General features: G+C 44.1%; 1 protein-coding gene across 30 annotated transcripts in view; it reads left to right on the top strand.

Annotated features, from left to right (window-relative positions):
* LOC132891954 (protein NLRC5-like) overlaps window positions 1-25,495 on the top strand; it is an 888,139-nt gene that overhangs the window by 480,353 nt on the left and 382,291 nt on the right. For 26 of the 30 annotated variants that reach the window (XR_009655388.1, XM_060930219.1, XM_060930146.1 and 23 more), the window contains 4 exons: window positions 3,227-3,421; window positions 3,889-4,062; window positions 18,365-18,559; window positions 19,027-19,200. Coding sequence is in view for 29 of the 30 variants with exons in the window: in XM_060930219.1 (XP_060786202.1) it covers window positions 3,227-3,421; window positions 3,889-4,062; window positions 18,365-18,559; window positions 19,027-19,200 (738 nt within the window). In the remaining variant the exon portion in view is untranslated. The remainder of the gene's footprint in view (window positions 1-3,226; window positions 3,422-3,888; window positions 4,063-18,364; window positions 18,560-19,026; window positions 19,201-25,495) is intronic. The other 4 variants (XM_060930379.1, XM_060930332.1, XM_060930246.1 and 1 more) reach the window with 1 other exon arrangement.

Here is a 25,495-nt window from a genome sequence, read left to right as displayed (position 1 = left end):
TCAGAGAATCAGACGTGTTGTCCGTCAGCCACGTCTCTGTCAGGCATACTAAACTACTCTCCCGGTACTCTTTCTGGTTCCTAATAAGGGTTTCCAGTTCATCTAATTTGTTTGTTAAACAACGAACATTTCCCATGGTGATGGATGGAACAGCTGGATTAAATGTCGCCCTCCATGTTCTGGCTAGCCTCCTCTTGTTTCTTTTAACACCAGCACGCGTTCCCCAATGCCTCCTCTTCAATAATTCCCTTGGTATATCATGTCTAATCCCGTATGTTGAGAAATGCCCAATGTTTAGCAGTTCCTGACGGGTATATACCACAGCCGTTTGCCCCGTTCGCCCGGTTGATAGACACATAATGTCCACTCCTTTTGCCACCACTCGTTGGTTCTTGGTTCAGCACTCAATAATCCACAATGCTTAAAAAAAGCATCCACTACACACACAGCTGCTGCAACAGGCTGCCGTCTCACCGGCGCCCCACCCGGAGATAGTTTACTTATCTCTGGTCATACAAATACAAGACTAAAATATACACAATGTTTAAAAAAGCTTAAAATCTGTTGATTATCTTCACATTAAGTTAATTAATAGTATGCATAACTATTGTCTTTGTATTTAGTTACGGCTACAATATGATCACAATTTATTCTACTAATGTCAAATTTAGGTGGTAAATTTTTTCTTTCATAGGAAAAATCCTTCGGAATGGTTTCTATATCCACTTCTTTTGAGTGGACTTCCTGGTTTTAATAACCTGCTTGTTTGCTGAACACAAACATGGCAATAAGTTCTTGTGCGAATGGATCAGACTCCACTTTTAGATCATTAACCCCTTCTGACTGAGAATGACCTGCATCCATACAGCTTTAAATACAATATCTACAATCTAAAAAATTTTTTTATTGCATTTATTTAAATTCCCATCTGTAACAGGGAGTGATGTTGTATCCCATGAATACACTTTACAGTAGATTATTAGATTCTAATCGAATAGATGAGCCAAAATAATTGGGGATCTTTTTTAATGGGCCCCGACTCGGTACAAGTACAGTATGAATAGGTGGGCTTTAAAGCAGAGAAAGTTGAGAACCCCTGCTCTACAGGGCCTGGATCTTGATGCGTTTAATGCTGAGAGGGCAGGCCACCTATGGTGGACAGAGGGACGGCGTGAACGGCACCCACAATTTGCAGAGGCTGCACAGGAAGCTGATGTAGATGAGGAAGACAGGTTGTTTAATTTCCTCCTGAATGCAACGGCAGACTGAATGATAAGACAGTACTGCAGTACACACTCCTGTTTTATAATGTTTTTACTTTTATAATTCATCTTTGCAATATTGCGAGTCATTGTGAGGCAAAAGAAAGTGTTTTGTGTCGGAAACTCGATATAAAAAGACATATTATGTACTCGTACCATACGTAAGTCTTACATATGTCATCTCATTATCTCTAGCCACTTTATCCTGTTCTACAGGGTCACAGGCAAGCTGGAGCCTATCCCAGCTGACTACGGGCGAAAGGCGGGGTACACCCTGGACAAGTCGCCAGGTCATCACAGGGCTGACACATAGACACAGACAACCATTCACATTCACACCTACGGTCAATTTAGAGTCACCAGTTAACCTAACCTGCATGTCTTTGGACTGTGGGGGAAACCGGAGCACCCGGAGGAAACCCACGCAGACACGGGGAGAGCATGCAAACTCTGCACAGAAAGGCCCTCGCTGGCCACAGGGCTCAAACCCGGACCTTCTTGCTGTGAGGTGACAGCGCTAACCACTACACCACCGTGCTGCCCCTCTTGCATGTATGATATTGATTTATGTTTCATGTTTTCAGGGTTTGTCTTGTTCTTCTGTTGCAGACATAAATGTTTTTAAAAATAATTTTTTAAATGTTCTTTTGTCTAAATAACTCAATTATACCCCTAGAAAACATATCAGTGTTGCCTTGAACCGTGGACTTGACAACTGGCCGAAATACCACAAAATTTTAGGGCAAAAGGAAATTCAAAGGGGACAAAAATGTTCTGAAGCCATTTGCCCTGCAGGGAAAAAGGTGACAAAAGTTAATGTTGAGGCCTGTTATGACCTGATAAACGGTTTTATTCAAGTCGTGAAAACAGACTTTCACAGAGAACTCATTACAAACACCATTCTTATTTACTTTTATTACATCATAATATAAATTTATTACATTATTTTGTTTTAATATCCTGATATAATTTATAAATTTAATTTTTTTTTTCCTGTTGACCTTCACAGCTTTTGTTCTTTTCCCTGCTGTAGCTCTGGGATTTATTGATTTCAGGTCAGACAGGGAGAGACAACACACAGAGTGTAAGGGGAAGAACATGTCCAGTCTGTAAATCGCTGGCACCAGGAACAAATAAGGACAGACATCCCAAGTGTCCCGGAAGTTCCAGGAGTCTCCCGCATATTGATAGCGGCTCCCTCATGCCCGGAATTTGGAGAATATCTCCCGGAATCTAGAGCAAGCGAGCAAGAGCGTGCACGCGAAACATTAATGTCTGCATCGCGCATATGACGGAGTGTGCGAGGGAGACTGCACATGTGCCTGTTCATGTAGCGCATGCTCGACAAAGAGCATCCTGATTGGCCTACAGACATCCAAACTCATTTCAGGGAGGTGTCGTGACCCCCCCCATGGGGAAAAAAGTCATGCGTCATGACACCTCCCTGAAATGAGTTTCTGCAGGTTGGGATGTCTGCAAGGAGCACCTGGCAACACACACACACACAGTTAGCCAAGTAGCTCATCATGAGTATCTCCATAAAACTCCTTCAGCACTGGGCTGTGATCATTTCAGTCGCTCACTAATTAGAGAACAAATCAAATGTCTGATCTGTTCAGATAAATATGACTCTGCCTCGAACTCTGCCTGCTTCATCTAAACCTGACTTTTGAAACTCTTTTCCTTTCTCCTCTTGTAAATATTTTAGATCAGACTCTTATTTCCCGATTTGGTGATCAGATTTGATGTTGCGTGTTTATCCCATGTGTCACTGATGACGTGTGCAGCAGAAAACTCAAATCCGAACAGCTCGAACTGTGAATTACTGTTACAGCATTTCAGTGTATTGTCGACTCGGAGTTTGTACTTTTGTCATTTATGAAAATGAAATGGTGCAGTGAAAGATTTGAGGACCTGTTTGATCATTTGTGTGAGTTTATTATGTATTATTTTATTTCCTTCAGGATCAGTTGTGATACGATCAAAGGGAGAAGCGCTGAAGCTCTGGTCTCAGTGCTCAACTCTGAAACCTCCAGTCTGAGAGAACTGCATCTGACTGTGAAGACACTGGATCTGTCTGGGAATAAACTAGAAGACTCAGGAGTGAAGCGTCTCTGTGCTGTACTGGAGAATCCTCACTGTGAAGTGGAGACAGTGAAGTAAGATCATGTCTCTGAGAGTCACAATAACTCACTAAAGCAGCAGTTAATAGTTGTATACAGTGTTGTTTATCAATTAAATTTTTCTGTAAAAGTAAAACATGCAGAACAAATATATTAGTCATGAAGTGATCATTTCTCCTCAGAATCACTTTTACTTTAAAGAAATAATTAAATCTATTTACAATTAAATATGTGATCATTAAAAATCCAGTCAAGCAGAGATAAATTCTACAAAACCTGACTCTTCACTTAAACCTTTAAATTATTGACTTTTTGCTGAATCATTTGCACCTCGAGTAAACTTAATGTCAGTAACAGTGGTAATGTTTGAGTCATTATTAATAATAGCTTGTGATTGGTGAAGAGAATAGAGACAGTCCAACATGAGAGACATCATCTTCACAACCACTATTACACCAAGATGAAAATCTGTTGATGAAGTGTGTGTCATTGTATCTCTGCAGGTTGCGAGGTTGTGGTGTCTCAGATGAAGGCTGTGCTGCTCTGAGTTCAGCTCTGAGATCAAACCCCTCACACCTGAGACAACTGGATCTGTCTAAGAATAAACTGGGAGAATCAGGAGTGAAGCATCTCTGTGCTGTACTGGAGAATCCTCACTGTAAACTGGAGATACTGGGGTAAGATCATCTCTCTGAGAGTCACATGACCTGCTCCTCAGTTAGACACATTCTCTAATAGTGAGACTGAAGCAGAGGTTTTAGGTTCATCATCAGTGTCCAGAGGAGGAAGATTGTTTCTTTTCACTGCACACTGATGATTTGTCACCGAGTCTTTGGGTCAGATGGACGTATGTGAGAAGCTGCAGCACAAAACGGGACTTGATCTGACTGCAATGTGTCTGAAATCACTGTGAAATTTACTACAACACTGTAACTAATCACACAAACTGCACCTGAGACACAAACTAACTGCCCTCTTCAAAAAATTGAAGCTTTAAATACCGTTATTTGAATAAAATTATTCCTTGAAAGAAAGGAAAAGCAAAACTATAAATTGTGTGTCGTCTGCAGAGCTGTTTGTGTTACAATATTGGACTGATCCGCAAGTCGTCACGCTAATCGAGGTGGATCAGTCATATTAAATATTAAATAAATTATCATAAATCAGGAAAGGGAAAAAAAGAATACGAAGAGAAAAGAAACTAATGATAATAATAATAATTTAAAGAACTTGGAAATAAATTATTACAGCTGGACAGGAAGAAAAAGTAATTAATTCGTCGAAAAGATAAACATAACTAATAAAAGCACCATTTATCAAGGTAGAAAGAGAAAAAATCAAAATCAGTGATTCTTTAGAGCTGCACTGATTTGAGAGATATCAGTATCATGCGCGTCGCCACCATTGAATGTGAAGGGGGCGTGTCCTCTTCACATTTCATAATTCTTCGTTTGGACGCCCCCACATTTACATAAAATATTAGTTCACCCAGCGCCGTTTCTATTGCTTCGTGAAAGAATCCATTCCACTTGATCGATAAGAGAATACACAGACCACTGAAAATCCACTCCGGGTGTTCCGGGCGTTTCTTAAAACAACTCACCGCACGCGAGTGAATCTCAGCACGTGCAGAGACATTTTGGTGGAGCTGCTCGAGAGTGGAGGAGGTGACATCAGCCCCATTGCCACCTCACAATGACTAGCTTTTGCTAAAACCTTATTCTTTTGTTATATGCCCTCAAAATCAACCCTAGGCCACGTTAAATTAATGTTCAACTAAACAATGAAATAAGCTTAGCCTAATGGGGTATTCTTGGTTGATGATGAATTGTTTGCAGTATTTGCTCCTCCCCAGACACAATGGACATAAGGACATTACAAAGAAGCGGAAAGTCAGTCAAAATTTCCCCACAGGACAGGTTTTTTTGTCCCAGTGGAAATGTTAGTGCAGTTAGCTGGCTAGTCAATGTTAGGAGATGTATCAGCTAGCTTAATGTTAGCTATAATTTAATTCAAACCCAGTAGGGCGACCTTATTGTAATGCCAAGAATGAGGTCAAGTCTGCTCTGATGATATTTATTGATTCCCTGTTTTGTCTGGTCTTTGCCAGTTTTCTGGAAAGTAAGATGGGAAATCAGTGTATGGGGAAGGAATAGTAGAAAGGAAAGCAATGGAGAGAGATGGATGTTATTCCAGGTGGATTGTGCAGGAAAGGGGGATAAAAGTTATGAAGTGGTAGAAATTGTGGTGGCACCAATGTAAGAAGGAGTTATATCTATAAATCTATTTGTTATATTAATCTGAAAATGTTACTGTAGTACCACCATTGCATGTAGGTTGACAAAATTGCACCTGTTCATTGTGTGAAGTTCTCTTTTTATGCGTCACCATTGCTTGACACAGTGTGATTTTGTGTTGTGAAGTTTGCATGATGCCATGTCATGCCTGTTCATTGTGTGAAATTATGAATATTCTTATTTTTAAACATACAGTTGAGTGTCACTGTTAGGGTTTTGCTGGGATTCGAACCTGGCTCGTTGGTGTGATGATCCAGCAAACCCCCACTAGGCCACCAGGGGAATGACTCAAATGCAGAGGCGTGATGCGGAAGTAGAAAAAGTAACAAAAGGTTTATTTATACTATGTACACTATATACAATCCAAGGCAAAACAAAAAAAACAAAAACAAAGAGTATAATTCAAAAAGAAAAAGGCAAAAATGTAAAAGCTCAGAAGATCCACAAAACACAGTACAAAGGAAACTGGAGATAAACATAACAGCACAAAGACTCCGTGACAAGAGGACTGAACTCAGGGGTATAAATACACAAACTAATTAAGGACACAGGTGAAGATAATTAGGACTAACAGGCAATTAACAAAAAAAAACACAAAACACAGGAACAGTGGCGGCCTCTAGAGGCCAAAATAAATATGACACGAAAAGGAAATAACAGCGGCCTCTAGAGGCCAAAACAGTCCAAGTCCTAACAGGACCCCCCCCTCTAGGAGCGTCTCCTGACGTTCCCAGGGCGATCCGGATGGGCCGAATGGAAGTCCCGACACAGTTCTTTATCCAGGACATCCCGAGCAGGAACCCAGCAGCGCTCCTCAGGACCATAGCCCTCCCAGTCCACCAGATATTGCAACCCGCCGCGGACCCGGCGGGAGTCAAGCAGGCGATGCACAGTGAACACAGTCTGCCCCTGGAAGATGCGGGGGGGTGGGGGGTTCCTAGGGGCAGGGGCATACGTAGACGTCAGTACAGGCCGCAACAGGGAAACATGGAAAATGGGGTTGATCCTTAGAGTCCGGGGCAACTGGAGCCGGTAGGAGACAGGGTTCACCCTGCGCACCACCTTGAAGGGGCCAATGTAGCGAGGAGCAAGCTTGCGGTTCTCCACCCGCAGCGGAAGGTCCTTAGTGGACAGCCAAACCCGCTGCCCAGGGCGGAAAGTGTGTGCAGGTCTTCTATGGCGGTTGGCCTGAGTCTGGTTGGTTCTGGAGGTCTGTATGAGGGTCTTCCTGACCTTGCTCCAGGTCTTGCGACACCGTCTCACATATTGGTTGACCGAGGGCACCCCCGCGTCCTCCTCCTGGTCCGGGAACAGAGGTGGCTGGAACCCGAATTGGCACTGGAATGGCGACAGCTTGGTGGCCGATGACTGCAGGGTGTTGTGGGCGTACTCTGCCCATGGCAGCCAGGTGCTCCACGATGTCGGGTTATCCATAGCCAGGCCTCGCAGGGTGGTTTCCAGGTCCTGGTTGAGCCTCTCCGTCTGACCATTGGACTGTGGGTGAAACCCAGAGGAGAGGCTGGCAGTGGCTCCGATGACCTTGCAGAACCCGTGCCACACTCGGGAGGAGAACTGGGGCCCTCGGTCTGAGACGATGTCCTGTGGAAGACCAAAGACTCGGAAGACATGATTAAATATAAGTTTCGCTGTTTCAAGAGCAGAGGGGAGTTTGCACAGAGGTATGAAGCGGCAGGCCTTGGAGAATCTGTCAACAATGACCAAAATGACCATGTTACCTTGTGACTCAGGGAGACCCGTGATGAAGTCGACTGCCACGTGGGACCAGGGACGCCGGGGAATGGTCAGAGGATGCAGGAGACCCTGGGGACGCTGTCGTGGGTTCTTGGTTCTGGTGCAAACCTCACAGGACAGGACAAATGACCTTACTTCCTGCTCCATGTTAGGCCACCAGAAGCGTCTTTTCAGGAAGTCCAGGGTCCTCCGAGCTCCCGGGTGGGCGGTGAGAGGGGAAGAGTGACCCCACTGGAGAACCTTGGCCCGGGCTTGATGTGGGATGTACAAGAGGCCCGGTGGCCCCGTCCCAGGACCGGGGTCCTGGCGTTGGGCTCGTCGAACAGCCTCCTCAATACCCCAGCGGACAGGGGCCACAATCCGGGACACAGGGATAATAGGCCCGACTTCATTCTCCCTGTTAGTGGCAGAGAACAGCCTGGACAGTGCGTCAGGTTTGGTGTTCTTGGAGCCGGGGCGGTACGAGAGGGTGAAGTCAAACCGACTGAAAAACAGGGCCCACCTAGCCTGTCGAGGGTTCAGTCTCTTGGCTTGCTGGAGGTACTCCAGGTTCTTGTGGTCAGTCCAAACCAGGAATGGATGTTGCGCTCCCTCCAGCCAGTGCCTCCACTCCTCAAGGGCCAGTTTGACCGCTAGCAGTTCTCGATCCCCCACATCGTACCGGGACTCCGCAGGACTCAGGCGGTGGGAGAAGTAAGCGCAGGGGTGCAGCTTTCCTTCTGAACGTTGAGAGAGCACCGCGCCGACACCACTGTCCGAGGCGTCCACCTCCACGATGAATGGTTGGGAGGTGTCCGGGAGGACCAGAATGGGTGCCATGCAGAAGCGGTCCTTGAGGTCTCTGAATGCCTTTTCCGCCTGAGGAGACCAGACATAAGATCCACCTGTCCCTTTGGTGAGGTCTGACATGGGTGCTGCCACAGAACTGAAGTTCCTGATGAACTTGCGGTAGAAGTTAGCGAATCCTAAGAACCGCTGAACCTCCTTAACGGACTTGGGAGTAGGCCAATCCCGGACGGCCAGGGTCTTGGCAGGGTCCATTTGGAGTTGGCCTGTCCGTACAATAAATCCCAGAAAGGAGACCTCGGGAACATGAAATTCGCATTTCTGGGCCTTGGCGAACAGATTGTTCTGTAGCAGCCTCTGGAGAATCTGGCGGACATGGTGGCGGTGCTCCTGCATGGTCTTGGAGAAGATAAGGATGTCGTCGAGGTAGACAAAAACGTACAGGTTAATCATGTCCCTTAAGACGTCGTTGATTAGGGCCTGAAAAACAGCTGGTGTGTTGGTGAGTCCGAAGGGCATCACCTGGTATTCGTAGTGCCCAGACGGGGTGTTAAAGGCAGTCTTCCACTCGTCTCCCTGTCGGATACGGATGAGGTGGTATGCGTTCCGTAGGTCCAACTTGGTGAAGACGGTGGCGCCTTGGAGCAGGTCGAAAGCAGTGGACATCAGCGGGAGGGGATATCGGTTGCGCACAGTGATCTTGTTCAGGCCCCTGTAGTCAATACATGGTCGGAGCCCCCCATCCTTCTTGCCGACAAAGAAGAAGCCGGCACCAGCAGGGGAGGTGGAGGGTCGAATGAACCCAGAGACCAGGGCGTCTTTGAGGTATTCCTCCATGGCCTTGCGTTCTGGCTGAGAGAGGGAAAACAGTCTGCCACGAGGAGGGGTAGTCCCAGGGAGCAAGTCGATGGCACAGTCGTAGGCCCGGTGCGGAGGAAGAACGGCGGCCCTGCTCTTGCTGAATACCTCCTTGAGATCCCAGTACTCTGTGGGAACTTGAGATAACTCGGTGAGATCAGGGGGCTCGGCAGGAGACACAGGAGAGCTAGAGAGCAGACAAGAGGCATGGCATGCAGGGCCCCATTCCACAACCTGGCTTGTTACCCAGTCTATGCGAGGGTTGTGGCGAGTAAGCCAAGGAAGGCCTAGAATAACTGGGAACTCAGGTGAAGGAATCAGGTGCAGGGATATTTCTTCCTTGTGACCTTGAGACTGGAGGAAGACTGGAGAAGTAACTTGGGTGACTCTTCCATCACCTAACGCTTGGCCATCGAGGGCAGACACAGACAGAGGGACTTCAAGAGGTGCAGTAGGTATATTGATGCTTTGGGCGAAGTGAATATCCATAAAGTTCCCAGCCGCCCCTGAGTCTATCAAAGCTTGACAAGAGTGGACAGACTCACCCCAGGAGATGGAGACCGGGATGTAGATTCCTTGGCCAGGGAGTCCGGGAGAGAGGGTAGGCCCCGTCACAACCCTCCCTCGGCTGGACGGGGCGGTCCTTTTCCCAAGAGTTCGGGACATGATGCTCGGAAGTGACCAGGCTTGCCACAGTAGATGCAGCACTTGTCCCTCCTTCTGCGCTCCCTCTCAGATGCGGAGAGGCGAGTACGACCCAGTTGCATGGGTTCTGGACAGTCACTGAAGGAGGTAGACGGTCTCCAGGTAGAGGTAGGGAGGCTGGGGGGGCTCAAGGCTTGGTGGCGTTCTCTCATCCTGTTGTCCAGACGAATAGCATGTGAGATGAGGGTTTCGAGGTCACTTGGGCATCCAATAGAGGCCAGACCGTCCTTGATGGGGTCAGACAGACCATGGTGGAAGGCTGACACCAGGGCAGTCTCGTTCCATCCACTTACTGCTGCGAGTGTTCGGAACGAGATGGCGTAATCTGCGACGCTTCCTCCTTGCCGGATGGACATGAGCTTTCGGGCTGCGTCGGTACTGATGTCTGCCTGATCGAAGACCCGAAGCATCTCTTCAGAAAACAGCTGGAAATCAAAGCACTCAGGTCCCTGTCTTTGCCAGATAGCAGTAGCCCAGGCTCGCGCCTTACCAGCTAATAAGGTGATCACAAAGGCAATCTTGCGGCGATCCGTAGTGTAGGTGGTAGGCTGAAGCTCAAAGGTGAGTTGACACTGGGTAAGGAACTCTTGGCACTCACTGTGCTTGCCGTCATACCTCTGTGGTGCAGGAAGGCTGGGTTCACGAGGTGAAGAAGGCAGCATGGCAGGAGGCACTGGAGCAGGAGTGGGAGCTGGATCAGGAGCAGGAGATGCAGGCAGAGATGTCAGCTGTGCCAGGGTTTTCCCAATTTGCTGAAGCAGTTCCTCGTGGCGAGCAAGGGCCTCACGTTGGCTGGTGAGCGTACGTCCATGAGCGTCCCTGGTCGCTCCGAAGCGTGTCAAAGCTGCCATAATTCCCTGAAGGTTGGCCGGGTGGACAGTTGAAGCAGCCTCTGCTGAGTCGGTCATGACGGAGTCTTCCTGTTAGGGTTTTGCTGGGATTCGAACCTGGTTCGTTGGTGTGATGATCCAGCAAACCCCCACTAGGCCACCAGGGGAATAACTCAAATGCAGAGGCGTGAGGCGGAAGTAGAAAAAGTAACAAAAGGTTTATTTATACTATGTACACTATATACAATCCAAGGCAAAACAAAAAAAACAAAAACAAAGAGTATAATTCAAAAAGAAAAAGGCAAAAATGTAAAAGCTCAGAAGATCCACAAAACACAGTACAAAGGAAACTGGAGATAAACATAACAGCACAAAGACTCCGTGACAAGAGGACTGAACTCAGGGGTATAAATACACAAACTAATTAAGGACACAGGTGAAGATAATTAGGACTAACAGGCAATTAACAAAAAAAAACACAAAACACAGGAACAGTGGCGGCCTCTGGAGGCCAAAATAAATATGACACGAAAAGGAAATAACAGCGGCCTCTAGAGGCCAAAACAGTCCAAGTCCTAACAGTCACTATTGTTTGGCACAGTGGCATGTTGTGTTACATCTAAAACTAAATAAAAAAGGAAACACAAAATAAAAAGTAAAATGCACCCATAAAGTCATTGTTGGTGATAAATTGTGTCACATTCATCTCATTATCTTAGGCAGAGCAGTGGGTTTAAAAACAGGCTGATGAATATATGGACTGGTTGAATGAGGACTTATTGTTGAGTCTCTAAAAGAGTCATTGAATTAAGTGACTTTTGTAGCTAAAATTAGGTCTTTAACAACATGTTAAAAATACACCAGAACGCAGGAAATGGCATCTAATTAATTAAAAATTTTCTGGGGGGCGACCCCCAGACCCCCCACCAGTGTGTCCCCCTGACATTAAAAATGCTTCTGATGCCCTTGAGTATAATTTTCATATTTAAGAAGATTATCGATCAGGGCAGTATGCAGTTTTGTTGTTTTGGAAGCTCTCTTAATAACCCTGGTAAGTCATTCCACACCCTTACTTCTGCTCTAGAAAATGCATTATGTTGCACTTCTGGTCTAGATTTTTTTTGTTAAAGTTCTTGGAAGTCGAAGCCCGAGTACTGTATGAATGGATGCTGCTGGTATCAATAAAAAGATTTAATATGTTGGTTGGGGCAACCCATTTCGAATGTCATGCATTTGGCAGCATATGAATTCACAGTATAGGAATTTTACAGGCAAAATATCAGCATCAACAAAAAGTGGCACCGCATGCTCATTTCTTTTTGCAAAAGACATGAAGCACAGGGCATGTTTTTGTAGGATCAAAATCTAATTTAAGTTACATTTACTGGCAAGGCCCCGCACTTTAACAGCATAAGATATGTATGGAAAGATCAGAAACTGATAAATTTGACATAGTGTCTTAAAAGGTACAAAGTGCCTGAGTTTAGCAGTCATTCCTACAGTTTTACTTATCTTAACAGTTATATGTTCAATATGGTATTTAAAGGTAAGATTACTCTCGATTAAGGTTCCAAGATATTTAACATAATCTTTGCACTCGAGGTTGGGAGGTTTGCCTTTTCCATTATCCATCCATCCATTATCTGTAGCCGCTTATCCTGTTCTACAGGGTCGCAGGCAAGCTGGAGCCTATCCCAGCTGACTATGGGCGACAAGCGGGGTACACCCTGAACAAGTCGCCAGATCATTGCAGGGCTGACACAGAGACAAACAACCATTCACATTCACACCTACGGTCAATTTAGAGCCACCAATTAACCTAACACCTACGGTCAATTTAGAGCCACCAATTAACCTAACCTGCATGTCTTTGGACTGTGGGGGAAACCGGAACACCCGGAGGGAACCTGGGGACACGGGGAGAACATGCAAACTCCACAGAGGAAGGCCCCTGTCGGCCACTGGGCTCGAACCGAGAACCTTCTTGCTGTGAGGCAACAGTGCTAACCACTACACGACCTTCCCACCCCTTTTTCATTATCATATATTGATATTTTACAGATCCTGTCATCTCAAACTTTGCAGTTGTGTGTTTCAACAGTACCCTGGTGAAAAAACTCACAGGATCTTTAAGGATCCATGAGGATTGTCAAAGACCTGCCAAAGATCCTGAAAGATAAGGATCTTAGAAAGATCTTCATTTGCAAAATCATTTGAAAAGATCCTCAGGGATTTGACAAAGATCTTTTAAGGATCCTACAAAGATCCTCATAATGATCCCCACAAAGATCTTTGCAAGGATCCTGCAAGATCCTCAAGGATTCAACAAGGATCTTACAAAGATCTTAGAAAATTGAAGATCCTTGATGATCTTGGCAAGAATTTGAAAGATACTTGAAAAGTTTTTGAGAATCTTTGTTGATCTCCTCAGCAGGATCCTCAAAGACCCTAACAAAGATTTTTACAGATCCTTGAAGATCTTTGAAAGATTTTCACCAGGGCATGTTTATTGAAGTACGTCAAAAAAAAATTGCTTCATGTGCAGTTTTATGGGTCTTTTCCACTACCAACGTGGCTGAGTTGGGCTGAGCCGTGCGGTGCTGAGCTGGGCTGAGTGGGGCTGTTGGGGTGGTATTTCGACTACAACCACGCTGAACTGTGCTGGCTGGAAGTGGGTGGACACATTGGGTGGAGATAGCGAAAGTGATGTCGTTAGGCGGCGCAAACAGTGACATCAGTGACCTTTTAAGCGGTAGTCTCACGACCCGGATAGTAAGCAATAAACATGGAGGACATGGAGTCGTTAATGTTGATGGTCTTGGTGCTGTGGCTTGTTTGTCGTCTTCTAATTCTTCTTCTTCCTGGTTTACGGTGTTTACAGATGGTGGTTATTTAAAGATCCCAGCGTGCTCGCGGGGCATGTGTGGGCATGTGAGGACACTCCTCCTCACCAATCAGTGCACAGGGGATTGTCTCCTCACGCCCCCAGCCCTACTGGGCTCGGTTGAGCTCACTTCAGCCCCACTGCAAAACCGTGCGAGTTTTGGGTGCTGAGTAAGGCTGAAGTGAGCTCAGTCGTGCTGCTCTGAGGTAGTCGAAACGCGAGCCGTGTTGGGCTGAAGTGAGCTGAAAAAGGGTAGTGGAAAAGGCCCATAAGTCTTCAAAAGTACCTTTTAAAGATTCATGATTTTCTTGTTACCTTTTTAATGTCAAGCTGTTGTTGGATTGTTGCCACGATGCATTTACAGAATCTAATGACTCAGAAACAACCTACTGAATGCAGTGACTCGCTTGTAGAACCTGTAGAATAAAAAGCATGTAGAATATGATACAAAGCCTGTAGAAATGCTGATAGAAAAACAATTGAATCGACAAAATGTCCGCATTGTTGTTTATTTTTTTAACACCCCCACCCTGCCAACTAATGTTTACATCCCTCACCATGCTTTCTCAGGTTGGACGGGAAATTTGTGTAATAGTGATGACGTTTGTTTGCGGTAAACAGAGCAAAAACAATACAAATCTTTCTTCATTTCAAAAATCTCAAACATGGACTTCAGATCTGGCCCTGGATGCTCTGGTGAGGAACCATCATTTTTATGTGCTGTAGTCATCATTACCATCATCACCACCACCAAGTTCAAACTGAACAGGGGCAGGTTTCCCGATAACGTTGCCCTTTAGGGCTAAAGAGCAAGTTAAGACTCTCTGAAGCAACGAAAGTTGTCTCTGTACGTGGTTTTCCCGAACTCACTCGTAAGAAGAAGTGATAAGAGCAACATTACGAAGAGCTTCTTTGCGGTGCGAGTCCCCGATATAGGCATTAGTAGTTGCTTAGTCCAGTCGATGAGGTCACATGATGTTCGTTTACCATATATAATGTGGTAATTAATAATTGAAACTATTTTACATTTTTGGGGAATATTTTTTATTACAAGTGTGTTTTTAATTAAATGAATAAATGTTCACACGAAAGAATGAGCAATCAATAAACTAAATAATTAAGTAAATGTGTTCCCCGTGCCAGCTCATTTCACTATTACTCAAACATACAGTCAGGATTATTTCAGCTGTTACCCACAATGCCAAGTTAGCAATGCTCTCGCATGTGTTTGCAGGGGTGGGGTTTGATCTGTCTCTACCTAAGGATGATGAATTGACCTCTTTAGAAATACTTCCTGAGGTAGAGACAGATCAAATACCCCCTCTCTCACTCTCTCTCACACACACACACACACACACACACACACACACACACACACACACACAGAGAGAGAGACACACACAGAGAGTTATGGGGCTTTTCCACTACCAACGTGGCTGAGTCGGGCTGAGCCGTGCGGTGCTGAGTGGGGCTGTTGGAGTTGCATTTCGACTACAACTGCGCTGAACCGTGCTGGCTGGAAGTGGGTGGACACATTGGGTGGAGTTAGCGAAAGTGGGTGGACGTCACGTGATGTCGTTAGGCAGCGCAAACAGTGACATCAGTGAGCTTTTAAGTGGTAGTCTCACGACCCGGATAGTAAACAATAAACATGGAGGACATGGAGTCGTTAGTGTTGCTGGTCTTGGTGCTGTGGCTTGTTGTCACCGACAACGCGGACAGATACTGGCAAGAGCGCATAGATGAGGCGAGGCGCATAAGGCTTCTTTGTCGTAATTCTTCTTCTTCCGGGTTTACGGTGTTTACAGATGGTGGTTAAAGATCCCAGCGTGCTCGCGGGGCGTGTGTGGGCATGTGAGGACACTCCTCCTCACCAATCAGTGCACAGGGGATTGTCTCCTCACGCCCCCAGCCTCACTGGGCTCTGTTGGGCTCACTTCAGCCCCACTCCAAAACTGTGCGAGTTTTGGGTGCTGAGTAAGGCTGAAGTGAGCTCAGTCGTGCTGCTCTGAGGTAGTTGAAACGCGAGCCGTGTTGAGCTGAAGTGAGCTGAAAAAGGGTAGTGGAAAAGGCCCATTAGAGGTGCAGAAATGTGTCTCATTCATGACACTAAATGAGATAATCACTCGCCTAATGGAGTTAAATCTGATTAAAATGTGCTGATATCAATGTGACATTACGATATCCGTACATCATTCCATAACATACTGAAATATATTCAGAATGTTTTTCATATATTTATTTAATAATTAACTCGATGTCCTTGCAAATTACAAGAAAAATAATTGAACACCAGCAGCAGATTCAACACCAGTTTCCCCCGTTGACTGTGAGAGTCCCTCAGAGGCGCAGCGCAGTCTGTGGATTCAGCTGTGAGTGAGACGCTCTTTTGCCGCTTTTCCACTACAAACGTGGCTGAGTCGGGCTGAGCCGTGCCGTGCTGAGTTGGGCTGAGTCGAGCTGAGCGGGGCTGTTGGAGTTGCATTTCGACTACAACCGCGCTGAACCGTGCTGGCTGGAAGTGGGTGGACACATTGGGTGGAGTTAGCGAAAGTGGGTGGATGTTACGTGATGTCGTTAAGCAGCGCAAACAGTGACATCAGTGAGCTTTTAAGCGGTAGTCTCACGACCCGGATAGTAAACAATAAACATGGAGGACATGGAGTCGTTAGTGTTGCTGGTCTTGGTGCTGTGGCTTGTTGTCACCGACAACGCCAACAGATACTGGCAAGAGCGTATAGATGAGGCGAGGCGCATAAGGCTTCATAATTCTCGTAATTCGTAATTCTCCTTCTTCCGGGTTTATGGTGTTTACAGATCCCAGCGTGCTCGCGGGGCGTGTGTGGGCATGTGAGGACACTCCTCCTCACCAATCAGTGCACAGGGGAGTGTCTGCTCACGCCCCCAGCCTCACTCGGCACGGTTTGGCTCGCTTCAGCCCCACTCCAAAACGGTGCGAGTTTTAGGGGCTAAGCAGGGCTGAAGTGAGCTGAGTCGTGCTGTTTTTTGGTAGTCGAAACGCGAGCCGTGTCGGGCTGAAGTGAGCTGAAGCGAGCTGAAGTGAGCTGAAAAAGGGTAGTGGAAAAGGGCCATTTGTTTTGAGCGAGTGGTCCGGGTCTCTCGTAAATTCCGAGCAAACTAAAGGACTACTTGTGCAATGATGTTGTTTAGGAAAACCACGTTAGCTTGACGGTGGATCTTAGGAGGTAATTAAAGACACTCTTGGCCGAAAGAGGCTTTCAGGAAACCCACCCCTGTTCAAAAAATGCAGCAAGCACTTTGAACTTGATCAGAGGCGGAGTTTACTGTGATTGGTTTTCTCCTGTCACGAACACAGCGTATGGCCTCGCATTTTAGAAAAGAAATGAAAATTCATCTGCTGATATGAAAGCTATGTTTCAGAGTAACGAGTAACAGGAACCTTCAGAGAAATGTCCTGGAGTCAAGAGTCCAATATTTGTCCTTCAAATGTAGTGGAGTAAAAGTCATAATTTTCCAAAAAGTTAACACTCGAGTAAAGTATAGATACGAAAAACTTCCTTAAATTCAGAACTCCAGTAAATGGACTTCGTTCCTGTCCACCCCTGTTTTGGGATGTGTTGAGGTTTTTTTCTTCATATTTCTCCACATTAAATTTGTATTATTAGTGAAATGTAATGACACAGACACTGGGCTGATAGAACCATGTGGAGTTTGCAGGAATACAGAATTATAATTAAAATCTTTACTATTATTATGACCTGATAAAAGGTTTTATTCAAGTGGAAAAACAGACTTTCACAGAGAACTCATTAGAAACACCATTCTTATTTACTTTTATTACATCATAATATCAATTTATTACATGCTAATTATTCTTTTGTTCTTCTAATATCCTGACATCTTTTATAAATTTTAACTTTTTTGTCCTTCACAGCTTTTGTTCTTTTCCCTGCTGTAGCTCTGTGATTTATTGATTTCAGGACAGACAGGGAGAGACAACACAGTGTAAGGGGAAGAACATGTCCAGTGAGTAAATCGCTGGCACCAGGAACAAATAAGGACAGACATCCCAAGTCTCCCGGAAATTCCGGGAGTCTCCCGCATATTGATAGCGGCTCCCTGATGCCTGGAAATTGGAGAATATCTCCCGGAATCTAGAGCAAGCGAGCAAGCGCGTGCACGCGAAACATTAATGTCTGCATCGCACATATGACGGAGTGCGCGAGGGAGACTGCGCATGTGCCTGTTCATGTAGCGCATGCTAAACAAAGAGCATCCTGATTGGCCTACAGACATCCAAACTCATTTCAGGGAGGTGTCGTGACCCCCCTCTCGATACGGAAAAAAGTCATGCGTCACGACACCTCCCTGAAATGAGTTTCTGCAGGTTGGGATGTCTGCAAGGAGCACCTGGGAACACACACACACACAGTTAGCCAAGTAGCTCATCATGAGTATCTCCATAAAACTCCTTCAGCACTGGGCTGTGATCATTTCAGTCGCTCACTAATTAGAGAACAAATCAAATGTCTGATCTGTTCAGATAAATATGACTCTGCTTCGAACTCTGCCTGCTTCATCTAAACCTGACTTTTGAAACTCTTTTCCTTTCTCCTCTTGTAAATATTTTAGATCAGACTCTTATTTCCCGATTTGGTGATCAGATTTGATGTTGCGTGTTTATCCCATGTGTCAGTGATGACGTGTGCAGCAGAAAACTCAAATCCGAACAGCTCGAACTGTGAATTACTGTTACAGCATTTCAGTGTATTGTCGACTCGGAATTTGTACTTTTGTCATTTATGAAAATGAAATGGTGCAGTGAAAGATTTGAGGACCTGTTTGATCATTTGTGTGAGTTTATTATGTATTTTATTTCCTTCAGGATCAGTTGTGATACGATCAAAGGGAGAAGCGCTGAAGCTCTGGTCTCAGTGCTCAACTCCGAAACCTCCAGTCTGAGAGAACTGCATCTGACTGTGAAGACACTGGATCTGTCTGGGAATAAACTAGAAGACTCAGGAGTGAAGCGTCTCTGTGCTGTACTGGAGAATCCTCACTGTAAAGTGGAGACACTGAAGTAAGATCATCTTTCTGAGAGTCACAATAACTCACTAAAGCAGCAGTTAATAGTTGTATACAGTGTTGTTTATCAATTAAAATTTTCTGTAAAAGTAAAACATGCAGAACAAATATATTTGTCATGAAGTGATCATTTCTCCTCAGAATCACTTTTACTTTCAAGAAATAATTAAGTGTCTTTACAATTAAATATGTGATCATTAAAAATCCAGTCAAGCAGAGATAAATTCTACAAAACCTGACTCTTCACTTAAACCTTTAAATTATTGACTTTTTGCTGAATCATTTGCACCTCGAGTAAACTTAATGTCAGTAACAGTGGTAATGTTTGAGTCATTATTAATAATAGCTTGTGATTGGTGAAGAGAATAGAGACAGTCCAACATGAGAGGCATCATCTTCACAACCACTATTACACCAAGATGAAAATCTGTTGATGAAGTGTGTGTCATTGTGTCTCTGCAGGTTGTGGGGTTGTGGTGTCTCGGATGAAGGCTGTGCTGCTCTGAGTTCAGCTCTGAGACCAAACCCCTCACACCTGAGAGAACTGGATCTGACTAATAATAATCTGGGAGACTCAGGAGTGAAGCGTCTCTGTGCTGTACTGGAGAATCCTCACTGTAAACTGGAGATACTGGGGTAAGATCATCTCTCTGAGAGTCACATGACCTGCTCCTCAGTTAGACACATTCTCTAATAGTGAGACTGAAGCAGAGGTTTTAGGTTCATCATCAGTGTCCTGAGGAGGAAGATTGTTTCTTTTCACTGCACACTGATGATTTGTCACCGAGTCTTTGGGTCAGATGGACGTATGTGAGAAGCTGCAGCACAAAACGGGACTTGATCCGACTGCAATGTGTCTGAAATCACTGTGAAATTTACTACAACACTGTAACTAATCACACAAACTGCACCTGAGACACAAACTAACTGCCCTCTTCAAAAAATTGAAGCTTTAAATTCCGTTATTTGAATAAAATGATTCCTTGAAAGAAAGGAAAAGCAAAACTATAAATTGTGTGTCGTCTGCAGAGCTGTTTGTGTTACAATATTGGACTGATCCGCAAGTCGTCATGCTAATCGAGGTGGATCAGTCATATTAAATATTAAATAAATTATCATAAATCAGGAAAGGGAAAAAAAGAATACGAAGAGAAAAGAAACTGATGATGATAATAATTTAAAGAACTTGCAAAGAAATTGTTACAGCTGGACAGGAAGAAAAAGTAATTAATTCGTCGAAAAGATAAACATAACTATAAAAGCACCATTTATCAAGGTAGAAAGAGAAAAAATCAAAATCTGTGATTCTTTAGAGCTGCACTGATTTGAGAGATATCAGTATCATGCGCGTCGCCACCATTGAATGTGAAGGGGGTGTGTCCCCTTCACATTTCATAATTCTTCGTTTGGACGCCCCCACATTTACATAAAATATTAGTTCACCCAGCGCCTTTTCTATTGCTTCGTGAAAGAATCCATTTCACTTGATCGATAAGAGAATACACAGACCACTGAACATCCACTCCGGGTGTTCCGGGCGTTTCTTACAACAGCTCACCACACGCGAGTGAATCTCAGCGCGAGCGGAGACATTTTGGTGCAGCTGCTCGAGAGTGGAGGAGGTGACGTCAGCCCCATTGCCACCTCACAATGTCTGGCTTTTGCCAAAACCTTATTCTTTTGTTATCTCCCCTCAAAATTAACCCTAGGCCACGTTAAATTAATGTTCAACTAAACAATGAAATAAGCTTAGCCTAATGGGGTATTCTTGGTTGATGATGAATTGTTTGCAGTATTTGCTCCTCCCCAGACACAATGGACATAAGGACATTACAAAGAAGCGGAAAGTCAGTCAAAATTTCCCCACAGGACAGGGTTTTTTGTCCCAGTGGAAATGTTAGTGCAGTTAGCTGGCTAGTCAATGTTAGGAGATGTATCAGCTAGCTTAATGTTAGCTATAATTTAATTCAAACCAAGTAGGGCGACCTTACTGTAATGCCAAGAATGAGGTCAAGTCTGCTCTGATGATATTTATTGATTCCCTGTTTTGTCTGGTCTTTGCCAGTTTTCTGGAAAGTAACATGGGAAATCAGTGTATGGGGAAGGAATAGTAGAAAGGAAAGCAATGGAGAGAGATGGATGTTATTCCAGGTGGATTGTGCAGGAAAGGGGGATAAAAGTTATGAAGTGGTAGAAATTGTGGTGGCACCAATGTAAGAAGGAGTTATATCTATAAATCTATTTGTTATATTAATCTGAAAATGTTACTGTAGTACCACCATTGCATGTAGGTTGACAAAATTGCACCTGTTCATTGTGTGAAGTTATTTTTTATGTGTCACCGTTGCTTGACACAGTGTGATTTTGTGTTATGAAGTTTGCATGATGCCATGTCATGCCTGTTCATTGTGTGAAATTATGAATATTCTTATTTTTAAACATACAGTTGAGTGTCACTATTGCTTGGCACAGTAGCATGTTGTGTTACATCTAAAACTAAATAAAAAAGGAAACACAAAATAAAAAGTAAAATGCACCCATAAAGTCATTGTTGGTGATAAATTGTGTCACATTCATCTCATTATCTTAGGCAGAGCAGTGGGTTTAAAAACAGGCTGATGAATATATGGACTGGTTGAATGAGGACTTATTGTTGAGTCTCTAAAAGAGTCATTGAATTAAGTGACTTTTGTAGCTAAAATTAGGTCTTTAACAACCTGTTAAAAATACACCAGAACGCAGGAAATGGCATGTAATTAATTTAAAATTTTCTGGGGGACGACCCCCAGACCCCCCACCAGTGTGTCCCCCCCGACATTAAAAATGCTTCTGATGCCCTTGAGTATAATTGTCATATTTAAGAAGATTATCGATCAGGGCAGTATGCAGTTTTGTTGTTTTGGAAGCTCTCTTAATAACCCTGGTAAGTCATTCCACACCCTTACTTCTGCACTAGAAAATGCATTATGTTGCACTTCTGGTCTAGATTTTTTTTGTTAAAGTTCTTGGAAGTCGAAGCCCGAGTACTGTATGAATGGATGCTGCTGGTATCAATAAAAAGATTTAATATGTTGGTTGGGGCACCCCATTTCGAATGTCATGCGTTTGGCAGCATACGAATTCACAGTATAGGAATTTTACAGGCAAAATATCAGCATCAACAAAAAGTGGCACTGCATGCTCATTTCTTTTTGCAAAAGACATGAAGCGCAGGGCATGTTTTTGTAGGATCAAAATCTAATTTAAGTTACATTTACTGGCAAGTCCCCGCACTGTAACAGCATAAGATATGTATGGAAAGATCAGAAACTGATAAATTTGACGTCGTGTCTTAAAAGGTACAAAGTGCCTGAGTTTAGCAGTCATTCCTACAGTTTTACTTATCTTAACAGTTATATGTTCAATATGGTATTTAAAGGTAAGATTACTCTCGATTAAGGTTCCAAGATATTTAACATAATCTTTGCACTCGAGGTTGGGAGGTTTGCCTTTTCCATTATCCATCCATCCATTATCTGTAGCCGCTTATCCTGTTCTACAGGGTCGCAGGCAAGCTGGAGCCTATCCCAGCTGACTATGGGCGACAGGCGGGGTACACCCTGAACAAGTCGCCAGATCATTGCAGGGCTGACACAGAGACAAACAACCATTCACACTCACATTCACACCTACGGTCAATTTAGAGCCACCAATTAACCTAACCTGCATGTCTTTGGACTGTGGGGGAAACCGGAACACCCGGAGGAAACCTGGGGACACGGGGAGAACATGCAAACTCCACAGAGGAAGGCCCCTGTCGGCCACTGGGCTCGAACCGAGAATCTTCTTGCTGTGAGGCAACAGTGCTAACCACTACGCGACCTTGCCACCCCTTTTTCATTAACATATATTGATATTTTACAGATCCTGTCATCTCAAACTTTGCAGTTGTGTGTTTCAACAGTACCCTGGTGAAAAAACTCACAGGATCTTTAAGGATCCATGAGGATTGTCAAAGACCTGTCAAAGATCCTGAAAGATAAGGATCTTAGAAAGATCTTCAAAGATCTTCATTTTCAAAATTATTTGAAAAGATCCTCAGGGATTTGACAAAGATCTTTTAAGATCCTCATAATGATCCCCTCAAAGATCTTTGCAAGGATCCTGCAAGATCCTCAAGGATTCAACAAGGATCTTACAAAGATCTTAGAAAATTGAAGATCCTTGATGATCTTGGCAAGAATTTGAAAGATACTTGAAAAGTTTTTGAGAATCTTTGTTGATCTCCTCAGCAGGATCCTCAAAGACCCTCACAAAGAACTTTACAGATCCTTGAAGATCTTTGAAAGATTTTCACCAGGGCATGTTTTTTGAAATGCGTCCAAAAAAAAATTGCTTCATGTGCAGTTTTATGGGGCTTTTACACTACCAACGTGGCTGAGTTGGGCTGAGTGGGGCTGTTGGGGTTGCATTTCGACTACAACCGCGCTGAACCGTGCTGGCTGGAAGTGGGTGGACACATTGGGTGGAGATAGCGAAAGTGGGTGGACGTCACGTGATATCGTTAGGTGGCGCAAACAGTGACATCAGTGACCTTTTAAGCGGTAGTCTCACGACCCGGATAGTAAACAATAAACATGGAGGACATGGAGTCGTTAGTATTGCTGGTCTTGGTGCTGTGGCTTGTTTGTCGTCTTCTAATTCTTCTTCTTCCTGGTTTACGGTGTTTACAGATGGTGGTTATTTAAAGATCCCAGCATGCTCGCGGGGCATGTGTGGGCATGTGAGGACACTCCTCCTCACCAATCAGTGCACAGGGGATTGTATCCTCATGCCCCTAGCCCTACTGGCCTCGGATGAGCTCACTTCAGTCCCACTGCGAAACCGTGTGAGTTTTGGGTGCTGAGTAAGGCTGAAGTGAGCTCAGTCGTGCTGCTCTGAGGTAGTCGAAACGTGAGCCGTGTTGGGCTGAAGTTAGCTGAAAAAGGGTAGTGGAAAAGGCCCATAAATCTTCAAAAGTACTTTTTAAAGATTCATGATTTTCTTGTTACCTTTTTAATGTCAAGGTGTTGTTGGATTGTTGCCACGATGCATTTACAGAATCTAATGACTTGGAAACAACCTACTGAATGCAGTGACTTGCTTGTAGAACCTGTAGAATAAAAATTGTGTAGAATATGATACAAAGCCTGTAGAAATGCTGATAGAAAAACTATTGAATCGACAAAATGTCCTCATTGTTGTTTTATTTTTTTAACACCCCCACCCTGCCAACTAATGTTTACATCCCTCACCATGCTTTCTCAGGTTGGAGGGGAAATTTGTGTAACAGTGATGACGTTTGTTTGCGGTAAACAGAGCAAAAACAATACAAATCTTTCTTCATTTCAAAAATCTCAAACATGGACTTTAGATCTGGCCCTGGGTGCTCTGGTGAGGAACCATCATTTTTATCTGCTGTAGTCATCATTACCATCATCACCACCACCAAGTTCAAACTGAACAGGGGCAGGTTTCCCGATAACGTTGCCCTTTAGGGCTAAAGAGCAAGTTAAGACTCTCTGAAGCAACGAACGTTGTCTCTGTACGTGGTTTTCCCGAACTCACTCGTAAGAAGAAGTGATAAGAGCAACATTACGAAGAGCTTCTTTGCGGTGCGAGTCCCTGATATAGGCATTAGTAGTTGCTTAGTCCAGTCGATGAGGTCACATGATGTTCGTTTTTTACCATATATAATGTGGTAATTAATAATTGAAACTATTTTACATTTTTGGGCAATATTTTTTATTACAAGTGTGTTTTTAATTAAATGAATAAATGTTCACACGAAAGAATGAGCAAACAATAAACTAAATAATTAAGTAAATGTGTTCCCCATGCCGGCTCATTTCACTATTACTCAAACATACAGTCAGGATTATTTCAACTGTTACCCACAATGCCAAGTTAGCAATGCTCTCGCATGTGTTTGATCTGTCTCTACCTAAGGATGATGAATTGACCTCTTTAGAAATACTTCCTAAGGTACAGACAGATCAAATACCCCCTCTCTCACTCTCTCACACACACACAGAGTTAGAGGTGCAGAAATGTGTCTCATTCATGACACTAAATGAGATAATCACTCGCCTAATGGAGTTAAATCTGATTAAAATGTGCTGATATCAATGTGACATTACGATATCCGTACATCATTCCATAACATACTGAAATATATTCAGAATGTTTTTCATATATTTATTTAATAATTAACTCGATGTACTTGTAAATTACAAGAAAAATAATTGAACACCAGCAGCAGATTCAACACCAGTTTCCCCCGTTGACTGTGAGAGTCCCTCAGAGGCGCAGCGCAGTCTGTGGATTCAGCTGTGAGTGAGACGCTCTATGTTTTGAGCGAGTGGTCCAGGTCTCTCGTAAATTCCGAGCAAACTAAAGGACTACTTGTGCAATGATGTTGTTTAGGAAAACCACGTTAGCTTGACGGTGGATCTTAGGAGGTAATTAAAGACACTCTTGGCTGAAAGAGGCTTTCAGGAAACCCACCCCTGTTCAAAAAATGCAGCAAGCACTTTGAACTTGATCAGAGGCGGAGTTTACTGTGATTGGTTTTCTCCTGTCACGAACACAGCGTATGGCCTCGCATTTTAGAAAAGAAATGAAAATTCATCTGCTGATATGAAAGCTATTTTTCAGAGTAACAGGAACCTTCAGAGAAATGTCCTGGAGTCAAGAGTCCAATATTTGTCCTTCAAATGTAGTGGAGTAAAAGTCATAATTTTCCAAAAAGTTAACACTCGAGTAAAGTATAGATACGAAAAACTTCCTTAAATTCAGAACTCCAGTAAATGGACTTCGTTCCTGTCCACCCCTGTTTTGGGATGTGTCGAGTTTTTTTTCTTCATATTTCTCCACATTAAATTTGTATTATTAGTGAAATGTAATGACGCAG

This window comes from Neoarius graeffei, chromosome 1, assembly GCF_027579695.1.
Source record: "Neoarius graeffei isolate fNeoGra1 chromosome 1, fNeoGra1.pri, whole genome shotgun sequence".
Classification (NCBI taxonomy): domain Eukaryota; kingdom Metazoa; phylum Chordata; class Actinopteri; order Siluriformes; family Ariidae; genus Neoarius; species Neoarius graeffei.
This window is presented reverse-complemented; position numbering and strand designations above follow the sequence as displayed.